This window comes from Anomaloglossus baeobatrachus, chromosome 5, assembly GCF_048569485.1.
Source record: "Anomaloglossus baeobatrachus isolate aAnoBae1 chromosome 5, aAnoBae1.hap1, whole genome shotgun sequence".
NCBI classification, from domain to species: domain Eukaryota; kingdom Metazoa; phylum Chordata; class Amphibia; order Anura; family Aromobatidae; genus Anomaloglossus; species Anomaloglossus baeobatrachus.
The window spans coordinates 55,199,373-55,224,102 of NC_134357.1; the positions used below are offsets into that span (position 1 = coordinate 55,199,373).

Sequence of the window (24,730 nt, forward strand, 5' to 3'; positions counted from 1 at the left end):
ATTCTATTTTTTATTATTATTTTTAGCAATTTATTAGAAGAAAAGAAAAATCTCTTTTCCTCTCCCTCTAGAACACAGAACATAGAGATGCTGCTCTGTACAATGAAGCTATATGTCCTGTGTAATCTGCTGTGTGATCAGAGGCTGCATAAGTTCATCTAAATTCATCAGTAAGTTCATCTATATAAAATCATCCCTCTTACATAATTATTCCTTGTGGCTCAACAGCTAGAAAAGCTAGCCCTCGGGCTGCTGGACACTTTTGAAAGTTGCTGGTTTGAATCCAAGGTGGTGAAAATAAAGAAAACAATTTTATATACAGTATATTTGTATTTTTTCCCCTCATTTCTTTATAGTAGTTTTATGGGAACAAATTAATCTGACTCTTTCCTTTACCTACAAAGAGATGCAGTATCTATCTATCTATCTATCTATCTATCTATCTATCTATCTATGCATCCATCCATCCATCCATCCTTGTAGCTGAATAATTTGTGTCTGGTTTCTCTACTGCAATACAGAAGTGAAGATTACCAAATTTTCCTATGTTTTTCAAAAGAGGCAGTAACTCAGTAGTAGAGCTGGTGCCTATAGACAGTGAGTTCATGAGTTTGAGTCCCAGCTGTCCTGGAAACCCAGAGCAGATAAGAGTGAAATTTAATTTATTCACTGCACTGAGGGGAGGAGCCGGGACAACACCTGTGAGCCACAGGACTCCAGGAGAGAGCCCTGAAATCAGGACAGTCCCGCAGTATCCGGGACGGTTGGGATGTATTCAGGGGTGGGATTCAAATATTTAACAACAGGTTCTCTGTAAACCCCACCCATTTGAAAAGCACACCCATTTTGTTAGCCACACCCATTTTCATGCACTTTCCTCAACCAAAAAATACAAGTAATTTTAAAGTAAAATCTTTCCCCTTCTTCCCCTCCTCTACAGTCACTCTCCTGTCCTGCACCAGTTGTTCCAATCACTGTCAGTCATATTGTATTAAACTGTTTTTCTACAGTTTTTAAAAATTATTACTAAAGAAGCCCTGCTAAAATTGGAACAGACGACCTTCCCCGTACAGATCCCATCCCATGTGCTCCTTTCCCCCAACAGATCCCATCCCATGTGGTGTCTTGCCCCCTGCAGATTCCATCCCATGTGGTCTCTTGCCCCCTGCAGATCCCATCCCATGTGGCCTCTTTCCCCTGCAGATCCCATCCCATGTGGCCTCTTTCCCCTGCAGATCCCATCCCATGTGGTCTCTTGCCCCCCTGCAGATTCCATCCCATGTGGTCTCTTGCCCCCTGCAGATTCCATCCCATGTGGTCTCTTGCCCCCTGCAGATCCCATCCCATGTGGCCTCTTGCCCCCTGCAGATCCCATCCCATGTGGCCCCTTTCCCCAGCAGATCCCATCCCATTATGGCCCCTTTCCCCCGCAGATCCCGTCCCATAATGGTCCCTTTCCCCCAGCAGATCCCATCCCATTATGGCCCCTTTCCCCCTGCAGATCCCATCCCATTATGGCCCCTTTCTCCATGCAAATACTATCCTTTTATGGCCTCCTCTCCCCATACAGCCACATATAGCTCCCCTCTTATGCGACCCCTCTCCCCATATAGTGCTCCCCTCTTATGTGGCCCCTCTCTCCATATAGCACTCCCCTCTTATGTGGCCCCTCTCCCCATATAGTACTCCCCTCTTATGTGGCCCCTTTCCCCATATAGCACTCTCCTCTTATGCAGTCCCTCTCCCCATATAGCGCTTCCCTCTTATGCAGCCCCTCTCCCCATATAGCACTCCCCTCTTATGTGGCCCCTCTCCCCATATAGTACTCCCCTCTTATGTGGCCCCTTTACCCATATAGCACTCTCCTCTTATGCGGTCCCTCTCCCCATACAGCGCTCCCCTCTTATGCGGCCCCTCTCTCCATATAGAACTCCCCTCTTATGTGGCCCCTCTCTCCATATAGCACTCCCCTCTTATGTGGCCCCTGTCCCCATATAGTACTCCCCTCTTATGTGGCCCCTTTCCCCATATAGCACTCTCCTCTTAAGCGTACCCTCTCCCCATATAGCACTCCCCTCTTATGTGGCCCCTCTCTCCATATAGCACTCCCCTCTTATGCGGCCCCTCTCCCCATATAGCGCTTTCCTTTTATGCGGCCCTCTCCTCATATAGCGCTCCCCTCTTATGCGGCCCCTCTCCCCATATAGCACTCCCCTGTTATGCGGCCGCTCTCCCTGCATCTTCGGCTGACTGAGCGCTTACCTGCAGCGGCATCCTCTCCTGTGTCTCCCGTCCTCCTCCGCGGCTCTCTGCACTCTGACGCTGACAGACAGCAGGAGGAGGAGCTCCCTCCTCTCACTGCCGTGACCTCTGCAGCGTCAGCACGTCGCTGAACGCTGTGTCAGGGAGCCGACAGGCTCCACTGACCCAGGAAGTGCGGCGCGGAGGTACGAGGATTCATTTATGCTAGTGTCTTAAAGAGACACTAACACAAGTGAATACAAGAAACCGGATCGCCGGAGCTGCTTCTTGCCGGTTCTGGGAACCGGCTGCTATTCTAACAACCGGTTCTCGAGAACTGGACAAAACCGGCTGAATCCCACCCCTGGATGTATTGCTTGAGGTCTAGTGTGAAGTTTCCACAATCAGTGATGGTTTGGGGAGCCATGTCATCTGCTGGTATAGGTCCACTGTGTTTTATCAAGACCAAAGTCAGCGCAGCCGTCTACCAGGAAATTTTAGAGCATTTTATGCTTGCCTCTGCCGTCAAGTTTTTTGGAGATAGAAATGTAATTTTCCAGCAGGACTTGTGACCTGTTCACACTGCCAAAAGTACCAATACCTGGTTTACTAACCACAGTATCACTGTGCTTGATTGACCAGCAAACTCGCCTGACCTAAACCCATAGAGAATCTATGGAGTATTGTGAAGAGGACCCAACAATGCAGAAGAGCTGAAGGCTGCTATCAAAGCAACCTGCGCTTCCATAACACCTCAGCAGTTCCACAGGCTGATCGCCTCCGTGCCATGCCGCATTGATGGAGTAATTCATGCAAAAGGAGCCCCGACCAAGTATTGAGGCATTTACTGTACAGACTTTTAGTAGGCGCCAACATTTCTGAGTTTAAAATCATTTTTTCAGTTGGTATTATATAATATTCTAATTTTCTGAGATAATGACTTTTGGGTTTTCAGTGGCTGTAAGCCATAATCATCAACATTAAGGCTAGTTTCACACTTGCGTTGGACGGGATCCGTAGCATTGCGTTGTGTGACGCATGCAATGGATGCGTTGCATATAGTGGCACAACGCATGCTACAGATCGTACAAAATAACACAATCCGTTGTAGTTTTTTTTCCTTGACTTTACACATCTGAGCATGCGCAGTTGTGTAAAGACAGCTGCGTTAACGGAATCCGTCAAATGACGCATTCTAACGGAATCCGCCACCATAGGCGTCCATTATAAAAACAACGGACGCCTAACGGATTCCTGCAGGTTGCGTTTTTTTGACACTCCGCCAAGCGCAGTAAAACGTTACATGCAGCGTTCCATCCGCCCAACGCAGCGTCAAAATAACGACGCTGCGTCGTCCAGCGGATGCAACGCAGACACTTGCGTTACATTGCGTTGTCCATACAAGTCTATGGAAAATAGCGCAGTGCGTTAACTGCGCTATTCTCCATAGTGACGGAATGCGCTGAACGCAAGTGTGAAACTAGCCTAACAGAAATAAACATTAGAAATAGATCCTTCTGGGTGTAATGACTCTATACAATATATAGGAACAGATCCCTCTGTGTGTAATGACTCTATATAATATATGTGTTTCCCTTTTTGTATTGAATTACTGAAATACATTACCTTTTTGAGGATATTATAATTTATTGAGATGCACTTGTATGTAATAAGACAAAAAACCTTAGAGGGAATTTATCATCAGGATTTCAAACCCCAAACTAATTATGTGCACCAATAGATTTTTCAAAGACAAGTCCAGCAATAGCTTTACATGGCCAGCCCGTTCCTCCATTACTGAGAAATCAGCATTTGAATTGGTATGTAAATGAGGCTGTAGGACTGAAGCCTCTGTCACTCCAGCTCTATTCCCATCCCAATGTGACAGTCCAACCCGGTATTCTGATGTGAGCATGGACTGTGTTATATGAACATAATAAAATGGTCTTATTTTGCTCTTAGCCTACCTTCATGGCATTATTGAAGAGTCTCCCCACACTGCGGAAACATCCGGTGTCTTGCTGGATATTTTTCAGCCAGGAGATGGAGTTGTCCAAGTGCTTATCATCTATGAAGATGTAGGGTTGAGCTTTGCTGAAGGACTTCAGTACAAATCCTGTCAACCTGTGGAAACATACAGGAGCTGTGTAAATGTACAATTTTCAATACAATAAAAATATGACTTTTAAAAATTTTTAAAAAAATTGTTTTCCAATTACACAAATGAGCACAACTGAAGGCCCTGTCACACACACAGATAAATCTTTGGCAGATCTGTGGTTGCAGTGAAATCATGGACATATTGTTCCATTTCTACACAGCCGCAAACCTGGCACTGATTGTCCACAATTTCACTGCAGCCACAGATCTGCCACAGATCTGCCACAGATCTGCCACAGATCTGCCACAGATCTGCCACAGATCTGCCACAGATCTGCCACAGAGTCTGTGTGCATGACGCGTATACGTCATACACACTCGCCGGTCCTGCGCAAGCGCACTACAATACTTTGATCTGCCCTGCTCAGGGCAGATCAAAGTGCGCCTGCTCAGGACCTGAATGCCGGCGAGTGTGGATGACGTCGGACGCGTCATGCACCGTGTCTTCAGAAGAAGGAGGACGAAGATGGCCGAAAGAGGCGGCGCCGGCATCGGACAACGGAGACGCCTCCGTGACCCAATTCCACCGCAGCGCGACCGTTGGGTAAGTATTGTAAAGTGTTTTTTATGTAGTCACAGCAGCCTGGGCTCTTATATACAGCATGTTAGAATGCTGTATATAAGAGCCCTGTGGTGGTGGCCGCAGCTTATAGCCTAGAAAAGTGGTGACAGGTTCCCTTTAAGGTAGGCGACAGTCTGATGTGATGTGGCAGAGCATTCCAGAGTATGGGGGATGCACAGGAGCAATCTTGAATGCGATGGTGGGAAGAGGAGATGAGAGGGGAGTAGAGAAGGAGATCTTGTGAGGATCGAAGGTTACATGCAGGTAAGTACCGGGAGACTAGGTCACAGATGTAGGGAGGAGACAGGTTGTGGATGGCTTTGTATGTCATGGTTAGTGTTTTGAACTACCCACAAGCCAAAATAGTATAATTTTCCTGGCGTCATGAACACTATACACATCTCTGCTGCAGACAATCACTGAAATCAGCGGTGATATGATTTTAACACCCCAGATCTTCAAATACAAATATATCCAAATCCACTAACCATGTGTTTCCCTGTTTGTCCCGCTTTCCAAAAGCGCTGTATGATCCATCGTCACGTTTGTAAGTAAGCTGCCGCTGATACCCTTTGAGAAGCAAAATAAATCTGTTTAATTCAAACACAAATATATGTATATATAATTATAAATATATAATATACTGTATATATAATTTATCCACCACTAGAATAATTAGAAAAAAGTGTAGTAGTTTTTAGAACTCAGAAGAAACATATTGAATATATGCATTATAGTAATACTCATTGGCGTAACTAGAGTTTGATGGGCCCTGGTGCAAAATTTGGACCGGGGCCCCCCTCCACATACATCGACACTTGCGGTACGGGATAATGACACTGACACTCGGGTTACATGACAATGACGCTTACCCTCAGCACCCAGGTTTCCCATGATCTGAAATCCCTTTATCAGCACCCTGCTTTCCCATGATCTGATATCCTTCTTTCCCTCAGCACCCAGCTTTCCCATATCAGAGCATGGGAAAGCTGGGTGCTGAGAGAAGATATACAGCAGAGCATGGGAAAGTTCTCCAAATACTATAATGGCCCCCACATAGACTTCCATATAAGTATAAAGTGTCCCACATAACCCTTCATATATTAGAATGCAGCCCCATAGTCCTCCATGTATTATAATGAATTTCTCCTAGTTCTCCATATATTATAATTCACCATATAGTTCTCCATATTTTATACTTCACCACACAGTCCTCAATGTTTTATAATGCACCCCCATAGTCCATGTATAAGGTAGCTCCCATAGTCCTATATGTATTATAATACAGCCTCATAAATCTTCATATTGTGTTACGCAGCCCCATACTCCTCCATGTATAATGTACCCCTATATTCCATGTATAAGGTGTCCTTCATGTTTACTATGCAGTCCCATAGACCTCCATGTATCATGCAGCCAGCCCCCCCAGGTCCTCCATATGTCATGCAGCCAGCCCACCCAGGGCCTCCATGTATCATGCAGCCAGCCCCCCAGGGCCTCCATGTATCATGCAGCCAGCCCCCCAGGGTCTCCATGTATCATGCAGCCAGCTCCCCCAGGGCCTCCATGTATCATGCAGCCAGCCCCCCCAGGGCCTCCATGTATCATGCAGCCAGCCCCCCCAGGGCTTCCATGTGTCATGCAGCCAGCCCCCCCCCAGGGCCTCCATGTATCATGCAGCCAGCCCCCCAGGGCTTCCATGTGTCATGCAGCCAGCCCCCCCAGGGTCTCTACATGTCATGCAGCCAGCCCCCCCAGTGCCTCCATGTGTCATGCAGCCAGCCCCCCCCAGGTGTCATGCAGCCAGCCCCCCCAGGTGTCATGCAGCCAGCTCCACCAGGTGCAATTCAGCCAGCCGCCCCAGGGCCTCCATGTGTCATGCAGCCAGCCCCCCCAGGGTTTCCATGTGTCATGCAGCCAGCCGCCCCAGGGCCTCCATGTGTCATGCAGCCAGCCCCCTCAGGGTCTCCATGTGTCATGCAGCCAGCCTCCCCAGGGCCTCCATGTGTCATGCAGCCAGCCCCCCCAGGGCCTCCATGTGTCATACAGCCAGCCCCCAAGGGCCTCCATGTGTCATGCAGCCAGCCCCCCCAGGGCCCCCATGGGTCATGCAGCCAGCCCCCCCAGGGCCTCCATGTGTCATGCAGCCAGCCCCCCCAGGGCCTCTATGTGTCATGCAGCCCGCCCCCCAGGGCCTCCATGTGTCATGCAGCCAGCCCCCCCAGGGCCTCCATGTGTCATGCAGCCAGCCCCCCAGGGCCTCCATGTGTCATGCAGCCAGCTCCACCATGGCCTCCACGTGTCATGCAGCCAGCCCCCCAACCCCGCCCTTCCACCCGGGCCTCTATGTGTCATGCAGCCAGAAAAATAAAAATACAAGTACCTCTCTTCTCCTTCTGACCCTTGTGACCGCGGTAGTTACGCCCCTGCCCCCATACTTCACACACACTGCTCCCCATACAGCCTGCACCCCCCATATCATACACACTACACCCCCATATGTCACACACCCTGCCCCACATATCTCACCCTACCTGTACCCCAACTTCCCCCTCTCTCAAACACTCTGCACCCCTTCACATCCTTCTGTCACAGTCTGCACCCCTCATGCCACTCACCCTGCACCCCCCTCCCTCTCATGTCCCCTCATTTCTTATTACCAGTCATCATGTGTCCCAATCTTCTTCAGGAATCAATATCTTCTGGTGCTTTCTGCCCGGCAAACCTGTGTCTCCTCCCACACAGTCACATGGGCATGACATTATTGCAGGTCCTGGCAGGATGGATTCCGTCTTCTGTGCAGGAGCACTTCTGCTCTGCCGCAGGTCAGAAACGCCTGATGGGCTTCTCCAGGTCAGGGGCCCCTCTTCCCCCTGCTGACACCGGCCCCCCCCTGACTCACAGGCCGGCCCCCTGGTAGTCGGCCACTACACAGCGCATCTCCTCTCTTAATAATAATAATAATAATAATCTTTATTTCTATAGCGCCAACATATTCCGTAGCGCTTTACAATTCAGGAGGATCATATACAAACAAGTAACAGTTATAGAAATACAATATTTAGAGGGGAAAAAAAAATACAACTCTCTTACAGAGAGGAGCCGGCTCTGCAGAGCGGCTGCCGGGCCCCTATAACCCTGCGGGCCTGGTCGCAGTGGCGACCTCTGCGACCGCGGTCGTTACGCCTCTGGTAACGCTGTCATCAACAGAAGCAGGATATGTTGCAGCAGCACATGCGAGTCAAGAAGTTCTATGGTTAAGACAGTTGCTAAGAGACCTAGGACAACTACAGTTGGAACCAACAAAAATAAATGAGGACAATCAAGGATGACTTGTTCTTGCTCATATGGAAAGAGTTATCCCAAGAACCCAGCACATTGATATGAAGTATCATTTCTTGAGGGATCACCATGAACAAGGAATCCTGAAATTAGAATATTGTCCAAATGAAGATATGACAGCAGATATTTTCACAAAGGCATTGAATGCTGAAAGACATCAGAGACTAATGAAGAAATTTGGCTTAACTGAATAAGTCCTTACTGTTGAGAAAGGGTGTTGGTATATGCAACAGATGGACTTCTTTATTTGTGTGAAGGAGGACTTTATGCTTATCTAACAGTAGATGGCGATGTTGTGCAGTTTCCTTACTCACTGTATTGTAAAAAGTCTCTTGTTCTTCTTTTTGGTTTCACTTTCTCTTCCTGATGCAATGTTGCATGACTGCATATTTTTACCTCATGATGTTCCAAGGAGTAAAGAGCTTGTTATCCCATGTAATCTGATCTGTGAACTTTGTTCTGCATCGAAGAAGCTTGAAGCTGTGCAATAATTGTGTCGCCCTGGGCAAGCCAGGGGACACAGGTCACACACCACCACACCCCATATCCCAGGTAGGCACACCTAAGCTGAACCAAAAATCCTTGTTGCCTTCCTCCAGAGGCTGATGATTCACACCAGGGGGTGGGCCAGGCGGTTGGCTCCGCCCACCAAGGAGATCACAGCTCTGGAGGTAGGAAGTACCAGGCAGTCTTGAGTAGGAGTCTAGTCAGGGAGGAGGAAGTGGAAGCAGATTAGCCCAGGGAGGGCAAGTGTAAACAACTAAGTGAAAGTGAGGAGAGAAAGAGGAGTAAAGGAGGAAAGCAAGAGTGGTGACAGAGAGAGAGGAAAGCCTGAAGGTCCAGCTTTGTGCAGGGGAAGCCAGCAAGGTCAGCAACGGCGGTGACTGTCTGGAGGGGGACAGTTTGGAAGTTCCTGGAAGGACCCCGTTGGCTGTGTGCCCGGTGGTTTGGAGCAGTGTTCCGAAGGACAGTCAGCACCAGGGCAGGGGCCTCTCGGACCCCGGCAAGGCTAGGAGTCGCCAAATTTGCCGAATCCGTCAGTGAAGGGGACGTAGATTCCCCCAACAACCAAGTCCCGATTGAAGGCAACAGCCCAACCCGTACAACAGAGGCACCGCCACCGCCAGGGCACCAGTCTCTGAGGGCCAGCGCCTGCGGGCAAAGTGTAGTGCTCCTCCGGCCCAGCTTGAAGCCGGGGAGCGGGTTACCGGTGGGGACCCATCGCAACCAACCGTACATACAGGTGCAAGGAAAAGGGACATCACCGTCACCTACCGGGAAAGCAAAGCAGCCGTCCGTGGGACCGTCTTACCAGCCGTTTGGTTTACCGTACAAACTGTGTCCACGTCTCAGGCTGAGTGAGTACCACAGTGCCGCAAGGCACAGCGCTGCCCCCACGTCCCTGCGCCCACCAGGCCCTGCACCTCACAAGCCATCACCGGGCCCCGGGATCACCAACCCCTACCCACGGAGGGGGCAACACAACACCTAGCTGCTCCCCTTCACCATCCCCGGGATCCCCGCATCGAGCAGCGGTGGTGCTACACATCACCACAACCGTGGGTGGCGTCACGGACATTATCCCAACACCCCAAACCCCCCTTTCACTCACGGGCGAGGAGCGCCGCTCGAGAAACCCCCGGGATCCGGCCCACGGCTCGAGCCACCACTGAGCAGCCGGACCCGAGCAGAAGGGGTGAGCGCGGTGTGCTGACACCCTCCTCCCCGCCCGCGACAACTTGGCGTCACGAACAGGATCTTACCGCTCTGCCGTCTGGTAGAGGTGCGCCTTGTTACCGCCGGAGGTATCCGGCAGGAAAATTTCAGAAGCCGCCATCTTTGGCGCGAAAAGTTCCCGCTCGAGCGTCTTCTCGAGCAGTAGAGGCGCGAAGGCCAAAACCCCGCCCCGAGAGAGGAGGGGCCGGAAAGAGCTAAGGGGGACGGAAACAAGATGTCTGCGCCCGACGGAGCCGCTGGAGGAGCGGTGGTCGCAGCCGCAGCGGCACCCGCGGATGGGAATGGACCTGCCCAGGTCCCGGCCGTACCGGCGGGAGGTGCCGCGGCCCCCACGCTCGCTCAGGTCATGCCGTTTTCCTTGCCCTATGCGCCCGGAGCTGCCTGGCTACCGCAGTATGACGGGAAACCGGATGCCCTACAGGCCTTCCGGAAAAAGCTTAACCCGTTGCTAGAGCTGTACCCCCTGACTGATAAGCAACGTGCAGCGATAGTGCTAGGCCAGTTAACCGGTGCGGCGGAGCAGGAAGCGGAGACCTGGGCCGAGGGGGACCTTCTCTCTGTAGCCACCATCTTTGAGAAGCTACAGACTGCCTTCGAGACCCAGACTGAAGCTGAGCTGAGGATGCAGTTTTACCAGTGCCGGCAACGAGCTGGGGATAGCATTCGGGACTATGCTCTACGTCTGCAGACCGCCCTCCGCACGCTGAAGCGGGCGAATCCTATTAATGAGGCGGATAGCAACAAGATGTTAGTGGAGCAATTTGCGCAGGGGATGAGGTCCCCTGAGGACCGTAAGCAACTCCGGCTGTGGGCCCTGGAACACCCTGATGTGGACTTTGCTGTGTTAAAGGAGCGGGCCATTAAAGCACTACAGCCCCCAGCAACCGAAGGTCTGGAACCCGCCCCGTGGCCCGTTGAGACGGCTCCCGTTGTGGCGGCCTCAGCCAAATCAACCGCTCCAACATCTGCAGCCCCGAGCAGCACAGTGGAAGAACTGGCAGCCCAGGTCCGTCGCATGGACGGAGACCTTGCCAAAATCCTGGCTGCACTACAACCTCTGACCAGACCTCAGCCTCCAGCACAGATCCAGCTTGCTGACAGTCCCGAGGATGTTCCCTGGATGCAGCGGAAAAGTGCTAACAACCCGCGGAGCAGACCCCCAATCTGCTACAAGTGCCGTAAGCCGGGTCATTACTACCGACAGTGCCCGTTAAACGAGCAACCCCTGGGGCACCGGGCCAATCCTCAGGAGTAGAACATCGTGGCCCCCCGGACTGGCGGGACCGATATATCGGGGCCCGCCCTATCATCCCCGTGGCTGTGGACGGCATACCAGTGATGGCTCTCTTGGACACTGGATCACAGGTAACTACCATACCGTACACGTTGTACCAGCGGTATTGGGCCGTAGATGAACTGGCGCGCCCAGACAATAGTATCACATTGATTGCTGCTAATGGACTTCCATTGACCCAGGTGGGGTATAAACAAGTAGCTATGACAGTGGGGCAAGCCGAACTGCAACACCAGGGTATGATTGTGATCATGAATGAACCCAGTGATCATAACCCGAAAATAGTGCTGGGAACCAATGTGATGGAGCACTGCATGGATGATGTGTTAACCCTATTACAACAGTTGGCCGCCACGGCGGCAGGGAGCCGGCAGAGGGCTGTGCAGCGTGAGATCCGAGCCCTGATGTACCGCCAGCATGTAAGCTCAACAGGAGGGGAGATTGGTGGAGTGAGAGTGATGGATGTTGCTCCATTGACTGTGCCCCCTAGGAGTGAGATGATGATCTGGTGTAGGGCAGCAGTAGGGTCTCAGGGGCGTGACTACCCTGCAATGATGGAGCCCCTGCCTTCCGAGCACTGGCCCACTGTAATGGCCGCCCGAGGGGTGGTGGATGTGAAGAAAGGGAGAGTGCCTGTGAGAGTGCTGAACTGTGGAGAGGAAGAAGTCAGGCTTCCCCGGTATGCCACCATTGCCAAGCTGCTCACCCTGGACCCTCACACTATCCATGAAACCAGTCCATCTACACCCCTACCTACCACCAGCACTTCCCCACACCAGGGGGAGACAAAGGAGTGGCATCAACAGCTACACGTAGGCACTGATGACACCCCTACACATCACAGGGCAGGGGTATACAGGGTGGTGCAGGAGTATGAACAGGTTTTTAGTAAGCACCCCCTAGACTTTGGGCAGATTAAGGGGGTCCAACATCACATCCCCACCGGTGAACATCCCCCTATCAAAGAGAGGTATAGACCTATTCCCCCTGCACATTACCAGTGTGCCAAGGATATGTTGAGGAATATGAAGGAGGCAGGGGTTATTCGGGACAGCTGTAGTCCCTGGGCCGCTCCGTTGGTACTGGTCAAGAAGAAGGATGGTACCATGCGGATGTGTGTGGACTACCGGAAGATCAACCAGATAACCCATAAAGATGCCTATCCATTACCTCGGATTGAAGAGTCTTTGGCTGCGCTGAGAACTGCAAACTACTTCTCGACCCTTGACCTCACCAGCGGATACTGGCAAGTGGCTGTGGCCCCAGAAGATCGGGAGAAAACCGCCTTCACCACCCCGATGGGGCTATGCGAATTCAATAGTATGCCGTTCGGGCTGTGTAACGCCCCAGGAACCTTCCAACGGCTGATGGAGTGCTGTCTGGGACATCTAAACTTCGAGACCGTCCTGTTGTACTTGGATGATGTGATTGTTTATTCCCAGACGTACGAAGCCCATCTGGAGCACCTGGCCGAGGTGTTCGCGTCCCTTGCCAAGTATGGGATGAAATTGAAGCCCTCTAAGTGTCACCTGCTGAAACCCAGAGTGCAGTACCTGGGGCACGTGGTGAGTGCAGATGGTGTTGCCCCTGACCCTGAGAAGATTACTGCCATCCAGAGCTGGCCGAGGCCAACCACGGTGAGGGAAGTAAGGCAGTTCCTGGGCCTGGTGGGGTACTATCGGCGCTTTATCGAGGGATACACGAAGATGGCGGCCCCCATGCAAGACCTCCTCGTGGGACAGACCAAAGGTGGTAGACCCGTTGGAACTCCACTGTTGTGGGAGGACAAGCATGAGGAGTCCTTTTGCCAGCTGAAGGCGGCCTTGACCAGAGAAGAGGTCCTGGCATACCCTGATTATGGGCGCCCGTTCATCCTCCACACGGACGCCAGTAACGTGGGGCTAGGAGCGGTCCTATCCCAGGTCCAGGATGGAAAGGAGAAGGTGATCGCCTATGCTAGCCGAAAACTCCGGCCGACCGAAAGGAACCCTGAGAACTACAGCTCCTTCAAGCTCGAGCTATTGGCATTGGTGTGGGCTATCACGGAGCGGTTCCGCCACTACTTGGCGGCAGCAACATTCACCGCGTTTACGGACAATAATCCGCTGACTCACCTGAACACGGCTAAGTTGGGCGCGCTGGAGCAGCGGTGGGTAGCCCGGCTAGCCAATTATGATTTCACCATAAAGTACCGGGCCGGTCGCGTCAACATCAATGCGGATGCACTCTCCCGAATGCCCCATTTGTCAGAAGAGGGGTGCGAGGATGACGACCTCGAGGAGATCGAGTTGCCTGCGTTTCACCAGCCGCCTACTGCGAGGGTACAGGTACATCAGCAACGAGTGGATCTGGATCCACGGCCCAGTCAAGAGTAGCAGGAAGCCCAGGACCAAGCGCCGGCTGTTCGCCTTGTCAAGACTCTGGTGGAACAAGGTGCTACGGGAATAGACCCTGCCCCTCCAGCCGAAGCCCAACGCTTGTGGAAGGAACGGAAACGGCTTTACCTACACCAAGGGAGGCTGTACCGTGAGCTGGTCAACCCGAAGACCCATGAGAAAATATGCCAGTTGGTCATTCCTCAAGCTGACGTCGCTACTGTCCTTTGAGCATACCATGATGGTGCTGGCCACTTCGGGTGGAAGAAGCTGGAGATGCTGTTGAGGGAGCGGTTCTATTGGAGTGGGATGCGAGAATCGGTGGAAGCCTGGTGCCGAGAGTGCGGTCATTGTACGCTAAGGAGAAAGGACGAGACTAGCCAGAGGGCACCCTTACATCCAATAGTCACCCATCAGCCACTGGAATTGGTCGCCCTAGACCATGTCAAGCTCACCCCTAGCCGAAGTGGGTACACCTATGCATTGACCATGGTAGACCACTACTCCAGATTTATGGTGGTAGTCCCCGTTAAGGACCTAACTGGTCGAACTGCTGCTCGGGCGTTCCAGGCTTATTTCTGCCGGCCCCATGGATACCCAGAAAAGGTGCTGACTGACCAAGGCCCGGCCTTTGAAGCAGAGGTGTTCCACGAATTCTGCCAGTTGTATGGCTGCAAGAAGATCCGGACCACTCCTTACCACGCTCAGACCAACGGCATGTGCGAGAAGATGAACCACCTGGTCCTGGGGCTTCTCAAGACGCTACCACTGGAAGAACGGAACCTGTGGCCGGAAAAGCTACCCGACCTGGTCGATATGTACAATAATATCCCCTCTAGCTCGACGAAGTGCACCCCAGCGTATCTGATGAGGGCTCGGCCCGGCCGCCTGCCGGTGGATCTAGAGATGGGATTGGAGGCCCCCGAAGCACTCCCTTCGACGGCGGAGTGGGAAAGTCGGAGGAGAGCACAATACCGGCAAATCCAGGAGTATGTGGAGAAAAACCTCAGTCGAAGTCGAGAACAGCAGGAGCACCGGTTCAATCAGAAGGCGTCCGCGGATCCTTTCCAGCTAGGAGATGTAGTGCTGAAACGGAAGAGGAAAGCCCACAAGCTGGATGATCAGTGGGAGCAAGTCCCTTACGTCATACAACCCACAGAATGGGAAGATGGGAAGGCCTACCAGATCAGTCGTGACCAAGGGGGCACCCTGGCCACAGTTTCCCGGGACCATCTAAAAAGGTGCCCTCCATCGTTGAAGGTAGAGGCTGAAGTACCGGTTCCTCCACCAGCGGAGAAGGCAGCAGAGGTAATCCACACGGTAATGGGTGACTTCCCAGCAAACTGGCCTACACAGAACGGCGCGGTGATTCTTCCAGTGATACTGTTCCCACAACCCGTGGATGAAAAAGTAGTGGAAGTGGTTAACCGTGAGCCAGAACCAGTGCCAGTGCCCAGGGATGAACCTGTACCCAGCTCCCCTACGCCCCCACCTGCTCCACACTATAGCCGGGAGGAGGAACCGATTGTTCCCTCTACCCCACTGTCTAGCACCACTGACACCGGGCCCCGAAGGTCCACCCGTTCCAACCTAGGTAGACCTCCACTTAGGTACAGGGAGACCGTTCTGTGAGAAAAAGGGGTCAGGGAATGTAAGGAGTGCTTGTTTGTGTTGAAAAGTTTAAAAGTTGAAAGATGATAAGTAAAATTACCGAAGAAGTCACCTGATTCACCGTGTGATTAGCAACCGGCTGGAGCCGGCACCGTTGTCCCCGTGGGGACCGTTTAAAAAGTTGTTTTGCATGGGAACTATCCATGGACAAGCCCGTGAACTTGCAGGGCAACCACAAACGTTAGTGGCTTGTAAATATGTTGTTTACCGTTACCGTTTTCCGCAGGCCGCCTCCGGAGAGGCAGGTTGGAGGGAGGGCCCTGAGCAGAGCAGGCCAGGGCCCAGCCACCAAAGGAACCGGTGGCTACCCTCTGGAGGGCAAGGACAGATCCCGCTCGGGTACCGTGTACTGGACTGTGGGTCAAGGGGTGCTGCCTGGGCTTTAGGGGCAGCATCAGGGCCAGGTTACTTGGGTGGGAGAGAGCGGAAACCGTAACCGTAAACCGTTGCAACGTTAAAAGTAAATGTGCCTCCCGTAAGGGAAGATTATTAAAAATGTAAATATGTTATGTTTAACCCTGTTATCCCCTTTTTACAGAAAATAAAACCGGTGTAGGACGGCAGCCCGCGGACGGTCTGCGTTTTGCTAAGGGGGAATGTGTCGCCCTGGGCAAGCCAGGGGACACAGGTCACACACCACCACACCCCATATCCCAGGTAGGCACACCTAAGCTGAACCAAAAATCCTTGTTGCCTTCCTCCAGAGGCTGATGATTCACACCAGGGGGTGGGCCAGGCGGTTGGCTCCGCCCACCAAGGAGATCACAGCTCTGGAGGCAGGAAGTACCAGGCAGTCTTGAGTAGGAGTCTAGTCAGGGAGGAGGAAGTGGAAGCAGATTAGCCCAGGGAGGGCAAATGTAAACAACTAAGTGAAAGTGAGGAGAGAAAGAGGAGTAAAGGAGGAAAGCAAGAGTGGTGACAGAGAGAGAGGAAAGCCTGAAGGTCCAGCTTTGTGCAGGGCAAGCCAGCAAGGCCAGCAACGGCGGTGACTGTCTGGAGGGGGACAGTTCGGAAGTTCCTGGAAGGACCCCGTTGGCTGTGTGCCCGGTGGTCTGGAGCAGTGTTCCGAAGGACAGTCAGCACCAGGGCGGGGCCTCTCGGACCCCGGCAAGGCTAGGAGTCGCCAAATTTGCCGAATCCGTCAGTGAAGGGGACGTAGATTCCCCCAACAACCAAGTCCCGATTGAAGGCAACAGCCCAACCCGTACAACAGAGGCACCGCCACCACCAGGGCACCAGTCTCTGAGGGCCAGCGCCTGCGGGCAAAGTGTAGTGCTCCTCCGGCTCAGCTTGAAGCCGGGGAGCGGGTTACCGGTGGGGACCCATCGCAACCAACCGTACATACAGGTGCAAGGAAAAGGGACATCACCCGTCACCTACCGGGAAAGCAAAGCAGCCATCCGTGGGACCGTCTTACCAGCCGTTTGGTTTACCGTACAAACTGTGTCCCACGTCTCAGGCTGAGTGAGTACCACAGTGCCGCAAGGCACAGGCGCTGCCCCCGCGTCCCTGCGCCCACCAGGCCCTGCACCTCACAAGCCATCACCGGGCCCCGGGATCAACCAACCCCTACCCACGGAGGGGGCAACACAACACCTAGCTGCTCCCCTTCACCATCCCCGGGATCCCCGCATCGAGCAGCGGTGGTGCTACACATCACCACAAACCGTGGGTGGGCGTCACGGACATTATCCCAACACCCCAAACCCCCCTTTCACTCACGGGCGAGGAGCGCCGCTCGAGAAACCCCCGGGATCCGGCCCACGGCTCGAGCCACCACTGAGCAGCCGGACCCGAGCAGAAGGGGTGAGCGCGGTGTGCTGGACAACCCTCCTCCCCGCCCGCGACACAATCACAGCCTGCCATCTGCTGTGAGCCGGGTGTGTCTCAGCAGCTTCTCCTGGCAGAGCACACAGCTTTGACAGGAGGAGCTACCAAGATCACTACATGCTGTGGCGAGCGGTGATCACAGCCTGCCATCTGCTGTGAGTTGGGTGTGTGTCGGCAGCTCCTCCTGGCAGAGCACACAGCTTTGACATTAGGAGCTTTCGAGGACCGAGGTCAGTACATGCTGTGGCGTGCGGTGACTCGGTCTCCGGACGCAACGTTAGTTGCGGCAATGATGTCACGGGTTCCCCGGCGTTCATTCTGAGTGACATGCCAGCAGATTGCGTTGCTCACGTCCACTTGTTGAGTGGAGCTCACAGCGGGCAGTCTTGTTCTATGGCGTTCGCTGTTGCGCATCAGATGTAGCAGTGCTAGAAACGTTGTGGCTGGGACCTCGTGTGAATTTCGTCGGGCCTGCAGGTGCGTATGGGGGGGGTTAATAAAGTTGTCACAGAGGGGGCTTTTTGTATTTTATTCCAAATAAAGGATAGGATTTTTCCAGTGTTTGTGTTTAATTTTCTTGCACTTACAGATTAGTCATGAGGGGGTGTCTCAGAGACGCCTGTCATGATTAATCTAAGACTTAGTGGCAGTTCTGGGCTGCTATTAACTCCTTATTACCCCGATTGCCACCGCACCAGGGTAATACGGATGAGCGAGGTAAAGCTCCGGGATTGTCACATCTAATGGATGCGGCAATTCTGGGAGGCTGCTGGATGATATTTATAGGCTGCGGGGCTCCCAAAAACGTGGGTCTCACCAGCCTGAAAATACCAACCCTCAGCTGTGAGGCTTTATCTTGGCTGAGTATCAAAATTGGGGGGACGGCACGCCATATTTTTAAATTAATTATTGATTTATTTATTTTACAGTACGATATACCGGCAGCTGTGATTGGTTGCAGTCAGCAGCTGTCACTCAGCGTGAGGGTGGTTCTGACTGCAGCCAATCAAAGGAAGAAACGGTGAATATGTAATGAGGCTAATGAGTGGGTGAAGTGAATATGTGATGAGGCTAATGAGCGGGAAGGGAAGAAGAATGAGAGGCAGCGGGAGCAGTGTGACAGCCACGCTGCACCGTGATCAGTGAGTATGAAGTGGAGAGAGAGAGAGAGAATAAGTTGCATAATACTATGACATCCTCATTCCCAAAAACCATATGTGAGTCAGAAATGCATGCAGTCATATTCTCCAGGCTCTCCCCATTCAGTTTCATCACTTTCCATCTATTTTAGCTTTTTCCTCAGGCCCCCAGACCTCTGTGTTGAGTCCAGCAGAAAATTACTCACATTTCCCATTGACTTGCATTGCACTTGCTATTTGTAACGAATACATGAATATTACAAAGTACTCGTTACAAGTGTAGCGAATACAAATATTATGGTACACGCTCATCTCTACTTGCAGGCCCTTGCGCAGGATTGGGTATAAATAACTAAAATATAAAAACAATGGCTGCCATGATTACTATTTTGCTTACCATCATCCTCATTTTTTTGTAACACCCTGTCACGTATTCTCATGCACCAACAAGTTTGTCTTTTTGACATCTATTATTAAACTAGCTGTACTACCCGGCTTCGCCCGGGTTAATAACTGTTGTTAACAAAATAGAATGTATTAACAAAAATGTATTCTGCACACAAAAACCACAAAACAAATAAATAGAAATGTAATTATAATGTCTGTCTCCCCCTCTGTATATATCTCTGTCTCTCTCTCTATCTCTTTGTCTGTTTGACTCTTTCCCTGTCTGTCTTTGACTGTCTCTGTCTCTTTCTCCATCTGTCTCAATCTCTTTCCCTGTCTGTCTATCTATCTCTGTCACTTTCCCTGTTTGTCTCTTTCCCTGTCTGTCTCTTTCCCTCTCTTTCCCTGTCTGTCTTTCCCTCTCTTTCCCTGTTTCTGTCCCTCTTTCCCTCTGTCTCTTTCCCTGTGTCTGTCTCTTTACCTGTCTTTGTCTGTCTCTTACCCTGTCTGTCTCTTTACCTCTCTTTCCCTGTCTGTCTGTTTCCCTGTGTCTCTCTGTCTATTTGACTGTGTCTGTCCCTTTACCTGTCTGTGTCTGTCTCTTAACCCGTCTCTCTCTTTCCCTCTCTTTCCCTGTCTGTCTCTTTCCCTGTCAGCCTGTCTCTTTGTGTCTGTCTCTTTGTGTCTGTCTCTTTGTGTCTGTCTATGTCTGTTTCTTACCCTGTGTCTGCCTCTTTCCCTGTCTGTGTCTGTCTCTTTCCCTGGCTGCATTGTGACACACCAACATTCCATATAAGGGCGTGGCTGCGTATTCTTCTGAAGTTCTGGCTGCACTGTGGCTCCGAGCTCCATTCGCTTTAATGGAGGCAGGATTTTTGGCGAATAACTGTAAAGAGCGGGGTTAATATTTCCCCTCAAAACATAGTCTATGACGCTTTCGGGGTCCAGAAGTGTGAGTGTGCAAAATTTTCTGGCTGTAGCTGCGATGGTGTGGATGCAAATCCCGGACATACACACACACACACACACACATACACACACACATTCAGCTTTATATATTAGATAATATTGCAAGTTTGAAATAAGAGATTTTCTTCATATTGATGCTGGGGTACCCACATCCCATCTACCAGCACCAGCAGAGACTATTATCTGTTAACTTTCTGAGTGTTTTTTGTTCTGATATGCATGTCACTCTTATTTGTCTTTCTAGGTGGCCTATATTTGGTCTGTCACCGAAAAAATTCCCTGGTGAACCCCTGGTCGGAGTTAGGGTTATGAGGGGGGCGAAACATGTCAGAATGGCTGAGAGTTTTTCCGAGCAAGTGTGCCGCCCCCGTGCCAGCAGCCAGGCTGCTCGAGTCCGGATCCGCGGTGTGGCTCGAGGGACTCTACCGGACCCGGGGGTCGTGCGGACACTTCAAATAAAGGAAACGTATTTGTACGGGATTTGCCGTATACTGTCTTTGACGACACCCACGGTGTATGGTGAAATGTAGCACCCCGCTGCTGTTGTGGGGTACCCCAGAAGCGATGGGATGGCAGCTTGATGTTAACCCCTCCGTGGGTAGGGATGGATGCCCCGGGGCCCAATGTCTCTGTGCTGAGGATGATGATTGCAGGGCCGGCGCACCCGGTCAGCTGGGGGTTATTAGTTTACTCACACTTAAAGTATTCAGACAAGTCCACTGGTAAACCAAGGTGATGGTGGCCGGCCGCCACGGCCGGGTGTATTCGGGTCCCACACCCGGGCTGGTGGTCTGTATCACTTCCCTCTGCACTGTTGTGAGTCCTCTTTGGGCTCTCCGGTATGAAATACGGAAGCCTGCTCCCAAAACTACGGGTGGGAGCCGTGCCCGCTGACGCTGGCTCTTGGGATCTACCGGGCCCTGGCGGATGCCCTATCCCCCGCGGTGAGCTGTTGTCTGATTTTGGGACTTTGGTTGGGACAGGACCTATAATCCTGCACTCTATTGGTTAATTAGCTATGTTGTTGGTTCCGATCCTGGCTTCAGGGTCCAAGTACCCCCTCTGTGCACGGTTTCTGGGTCGGTTCTCCGGTGTCAGTACCAGCGGGCTCCAACCCTGTCCCTGTCCACCTCGGATCTCCGACAGCCATATTCCCGTCTCCTGCAGACACGGACCACCATCTGTCACCTAGCCAGCACGCCGGGGCTCCAACCCCGACGTCTTTGCTCTCTGAACTTGAGCTTCACCTCCTCACTACTTGAACGCAACACTCAACTCACTGTTTTTCCCACCCCGGATTCTCCAGACCCCTAGGTGGGCGTTTCTCATCCACCTGGTCCGGCCCACGGGCGTGCCTTTTCTACCCTGGGGGAGGGGTGGTGACTAGGATTTCAGGTCGGCTGCTGTAACCCTTTGTTGGAAGGTGTTGTGCGGGGGCCTAAACTGTGTGACTATCTGGTGTGCCAGGGCGTCACACAAGCTAAGCAAAACTCTCAGCTTAGCCTAACTAACAATTCCAGTATTATCAAACATGTCCATTTTTGAATGTCCTACAGTAAGGAGTTAGTGGAATGTACTTTATCTCTCCCTACATTAGAGCTGGGACATTTTTTCTTATTGGTCTGTTAAATACTGTGTTCTATTTCCGTAGTTTGCATTGTAGAGGGCTCCATGACCTTGTGTGTTTTTTATTGTCACACATGTTGATATTTGTGACTACATTTTTTAGCACATAGTTTGCAGTTGGTGGTGGGTACCTCAACTATTACAGGGTAGGGTCATTCAGGGTCATCCACCGTTGAGCGGGAGTGTACCCCAAAAATTAAGGTACCCATCTCTTTTAGGTAGGGTGTAGGTAGAGTACATCTATTTCAGGCTCGCTCCCATGGGTCTTTATCAGACCCACTTCTGACTCTCCATACCTCTACTCTCCACCCTTAAAGGGAAACTGTCACCAGTTTTTTGCCCTATAAGCTGCGGCCACCACCAGTGGGCTCTTATATACAGCATTCTAACATGCTATATAAAAGCCCAGACCGCTGTGTAGAACATAAAAAACACTTTATAATACTCACCTAAACCAGTCGCTGCGGTGGATGTGGCTCAAATGGGTGTCTTCGTCCTCCGGTGGCGGCGCCTCCTCTTTTGGCCATCTTCGTCCTCCTTCTGAAGCCTGTGTGCATGACATGTCTACGTCATACACACTCGCCTGTCCTGCGCATGCACACTACAATACTTTGATCTGCTCTGCTCAGGGCAGTTCAAAGTGCGCCTGCTCAGGACCTGAATGCCGGCGAGTGTGTAGGACGTCGGACGCGTCATGCACCGTGGCTTCAGAAGATGGAGAACAAAGATGGCCGAAAGAGGAGGCGCCACACCCACCATTTAGGTAAGTATTATAAAGTGATTTTTACGTTCTACACAGCGGCCTGGGCTCTGATATACAGCATGTGAGAATACTGTATATAAGAACCCACTGGTGGTGGTCACAGCTTATAGTGTAAAAAACTGGTTCCCTTTAAGGTATCTTTGTGGAGTGCACACTAATCTATACCCACACTTCTTGAACATTATCTTCTCAGCAGCTCATGTTCTATTTACACAGGACAAGATGATTTTTAAAATTTCTTAAAAAAATAGCCTCATTGCCAAATGAGCATCTTGCTTGTTTGTCGAGCTCAGCTTAAAAAGGCCGATAATCGTGAACGAGCGTTCCCGATTAGCCACCTATCTAAAGAGGCAGTTTAAATGTAAACAGTGAATACAGAAAACCCCATTATGAAGGATAGATCAGGACAAAATTTTGATGTTGAACTGTATCATCTGATAACATCTTCCAGTTATTTTTATAGTTTTACATTATCTCTGTTAAAACATTTCTAATTCAGTGATTCCTCCCATGCTTTGGCTCAATGGTGGAACATTTCTTACACTTCATACATAAATTGCATTCATTAATGTGCCCAAAATTGGAATGTGTATTATATTCGCAGGCAGTGGCGTAACTAGAGTTGGATGGGCCCCGGTGCAAAGTTTAGACCTGGGCCCCCCCTCCACATACACAGACACTTGGGGTAAGGCATACCTCCCAACTTTTAAAGAAGGAAAAGAAGGACAAAGTTTGCGGCGCGCGTAGCGCGTCGCGGCAAATTTTTAGGCCACGCCCCCTAACCACACCCATTTCACAGTCACGCCCATGTCCACTCCCCATCCACACCCATTCAGCATGGACACGCAGGCAGCCGGCGGGCCTCCAGCATGGACACGCAGGGAGCCACAGTGAGGCGGCCGGTCGCCCACACAGTGAGGTGGCCGGTCGCCTTCACAGACAGGCGGCAGGGGGGCGCCCGCACAGACAGGCGGCAGGGGGGCGCCCGCACAGACAGGCGGCAGGGGGGCGCCCGCACAGACAGGCGGCCGGGGGGCGCCCACACAGACAGGCGGCCGGGGGGCGCCCGCACAGACAGGCGGCCGGGGGGGCGCCCGCACAGAAAGGCGGCCGGCCGACCGCACAGACAGGCGGCCGGCCGACCGCACAGAGAGGCTCCGGCCGGGGGTGAGGGGGGGGGAGGGAGGGAAATCAGCGCTGGGGAGATTTTACTGTACCAGCAGCAGCACAGGCAGCGCTCCTCTCTGTTATGCCACGTCTACTGGGATGGTAGGAGGGAAAAGCAGGGAGGCGGAGAGAGAGTGGGTGGGCGGAGCCCGGGAGCCGGCCGTCCCGATCGTGGCAACGGGACAAACAACGTAAAGCGTGAAAGTCCCGCTGTATCCGGGACGGTTGGGAGGTATGGGGTAAGGGATAATGACACTGACACTCGGGGTACAGGATAATGACGCTGACACTTGGCTCTCACCCACAGCACCCTGAAATCCCTCTATCAGCACCCAGCTTTCCTATGTTCTGATATTTATCTTGTCCTCAGCACCCAGCTTTCCCATATCAGAGCATGAGAAAGCTGGGTGCTGAGAGATGTATATCAGAACATGGGAAAGCTGGGTGCTGAGAGATGTATATCAGAACATGGGAAAGCTGGGTGCTGAGAGATGTATAGCAGAACATGGGAAAGCTGGGTGCTGAGAGATGTATATCAGAACATGGGAAAGCTGGGTGCTGAGAGATGTATATCAGAACATGGGAAAGCTGGTGCTGAGAGATGTATAGCAGAGCATGGGAAAGTTGGCTGCTGAGGGAAAGAGCCTTTTTCCCTCAGCACAAAACATTTCCATCCCATACTTGTATCTTTGTCCCCCCTGTATAAAGTTCTCAAAATACTATAACAGCCCCCACATAGCCTTCCAAATAATTGTATAAAGGGTCTCACATAACCCTTCATATATTAGAATGCAGATACATAGCCCTCCATATATTATAATGCACCCCCATAATCCTCCATGTATAAAGCAGCCCTTCAATTATAATGCATTTCCCATAGTTCTCCATGTATTAAAATTCACCCATAGTTCTCCATATATTATACTGCACCACATAGTCCTCCATGTTTTATAATGCACTTCCATAGTCCATGTATAAGGGTAGCCTCCATAGTCCTCCATATATTATAATGCAGCCCCCATAGTCCTATATGTATTATAATCCAGCCCCATCAATTTTCATATTGTATTATGCAGCCCCATACTCCTCCATGTATAATGTACCCCTAGTCCATGTATAAGGTGTCCTTCATGTTTTTTATGCAGTCCCATAGACCTCCATGTGTCATGCAGCCAGCCACCCCAGGGCCTCCATGTGTCATGCAGCCAGGCCCCTCCAGGGCCTCCATGTGTCATGCAGCCAGGCCCTCAGGCCTCCATGTCATGCAGCCAGGACCCTCCAGGCATCCATGTGTAATGCAGCCAGGCCCCTCCAGGCCTCCATGTGTCATGCAGCCAGGCCCCTCCAGACCTCCATGTGTCATGCAGCCAGGCCCCTCCAGGCCTCCATGTGTCATGCAGCCAGGCCCCTCCAGGCCTCCATGTGTCATGCAGCCAGGCCCCTCCAGGCCTCCATGTGTCATGCAGC

General features: G+C 51.8%; 1 protein-coding gene across 1 annotated transcript in view; it reads right to left on the reverse strand.

Moving 5' to 3' along the window:
• LOC142310806 (alpha-2-macroglobulin-like) overlaps positions 1-24,730 on the reverse strand; it is a 160,777-nt gene that overhangs the window by 28,116 nt on the left and 107,931 nt on the right. Inside the window, exons 25-26 of the mRNA XM_075348518.1 lie at positions 5,452-5,533; positions 4,209-4,365 (exon numbers count right to left, since the gene is read on the reverse strand). Coding sequence (XP_075204633.1) covers positions 4,209-4,365; positions 5,452-5,533 — 239 coding nt within the window. The remainder of the gene's footprint in view (positions 1-4,208; positions 4,366-5,451; positions 5,534-24,730) is intronic.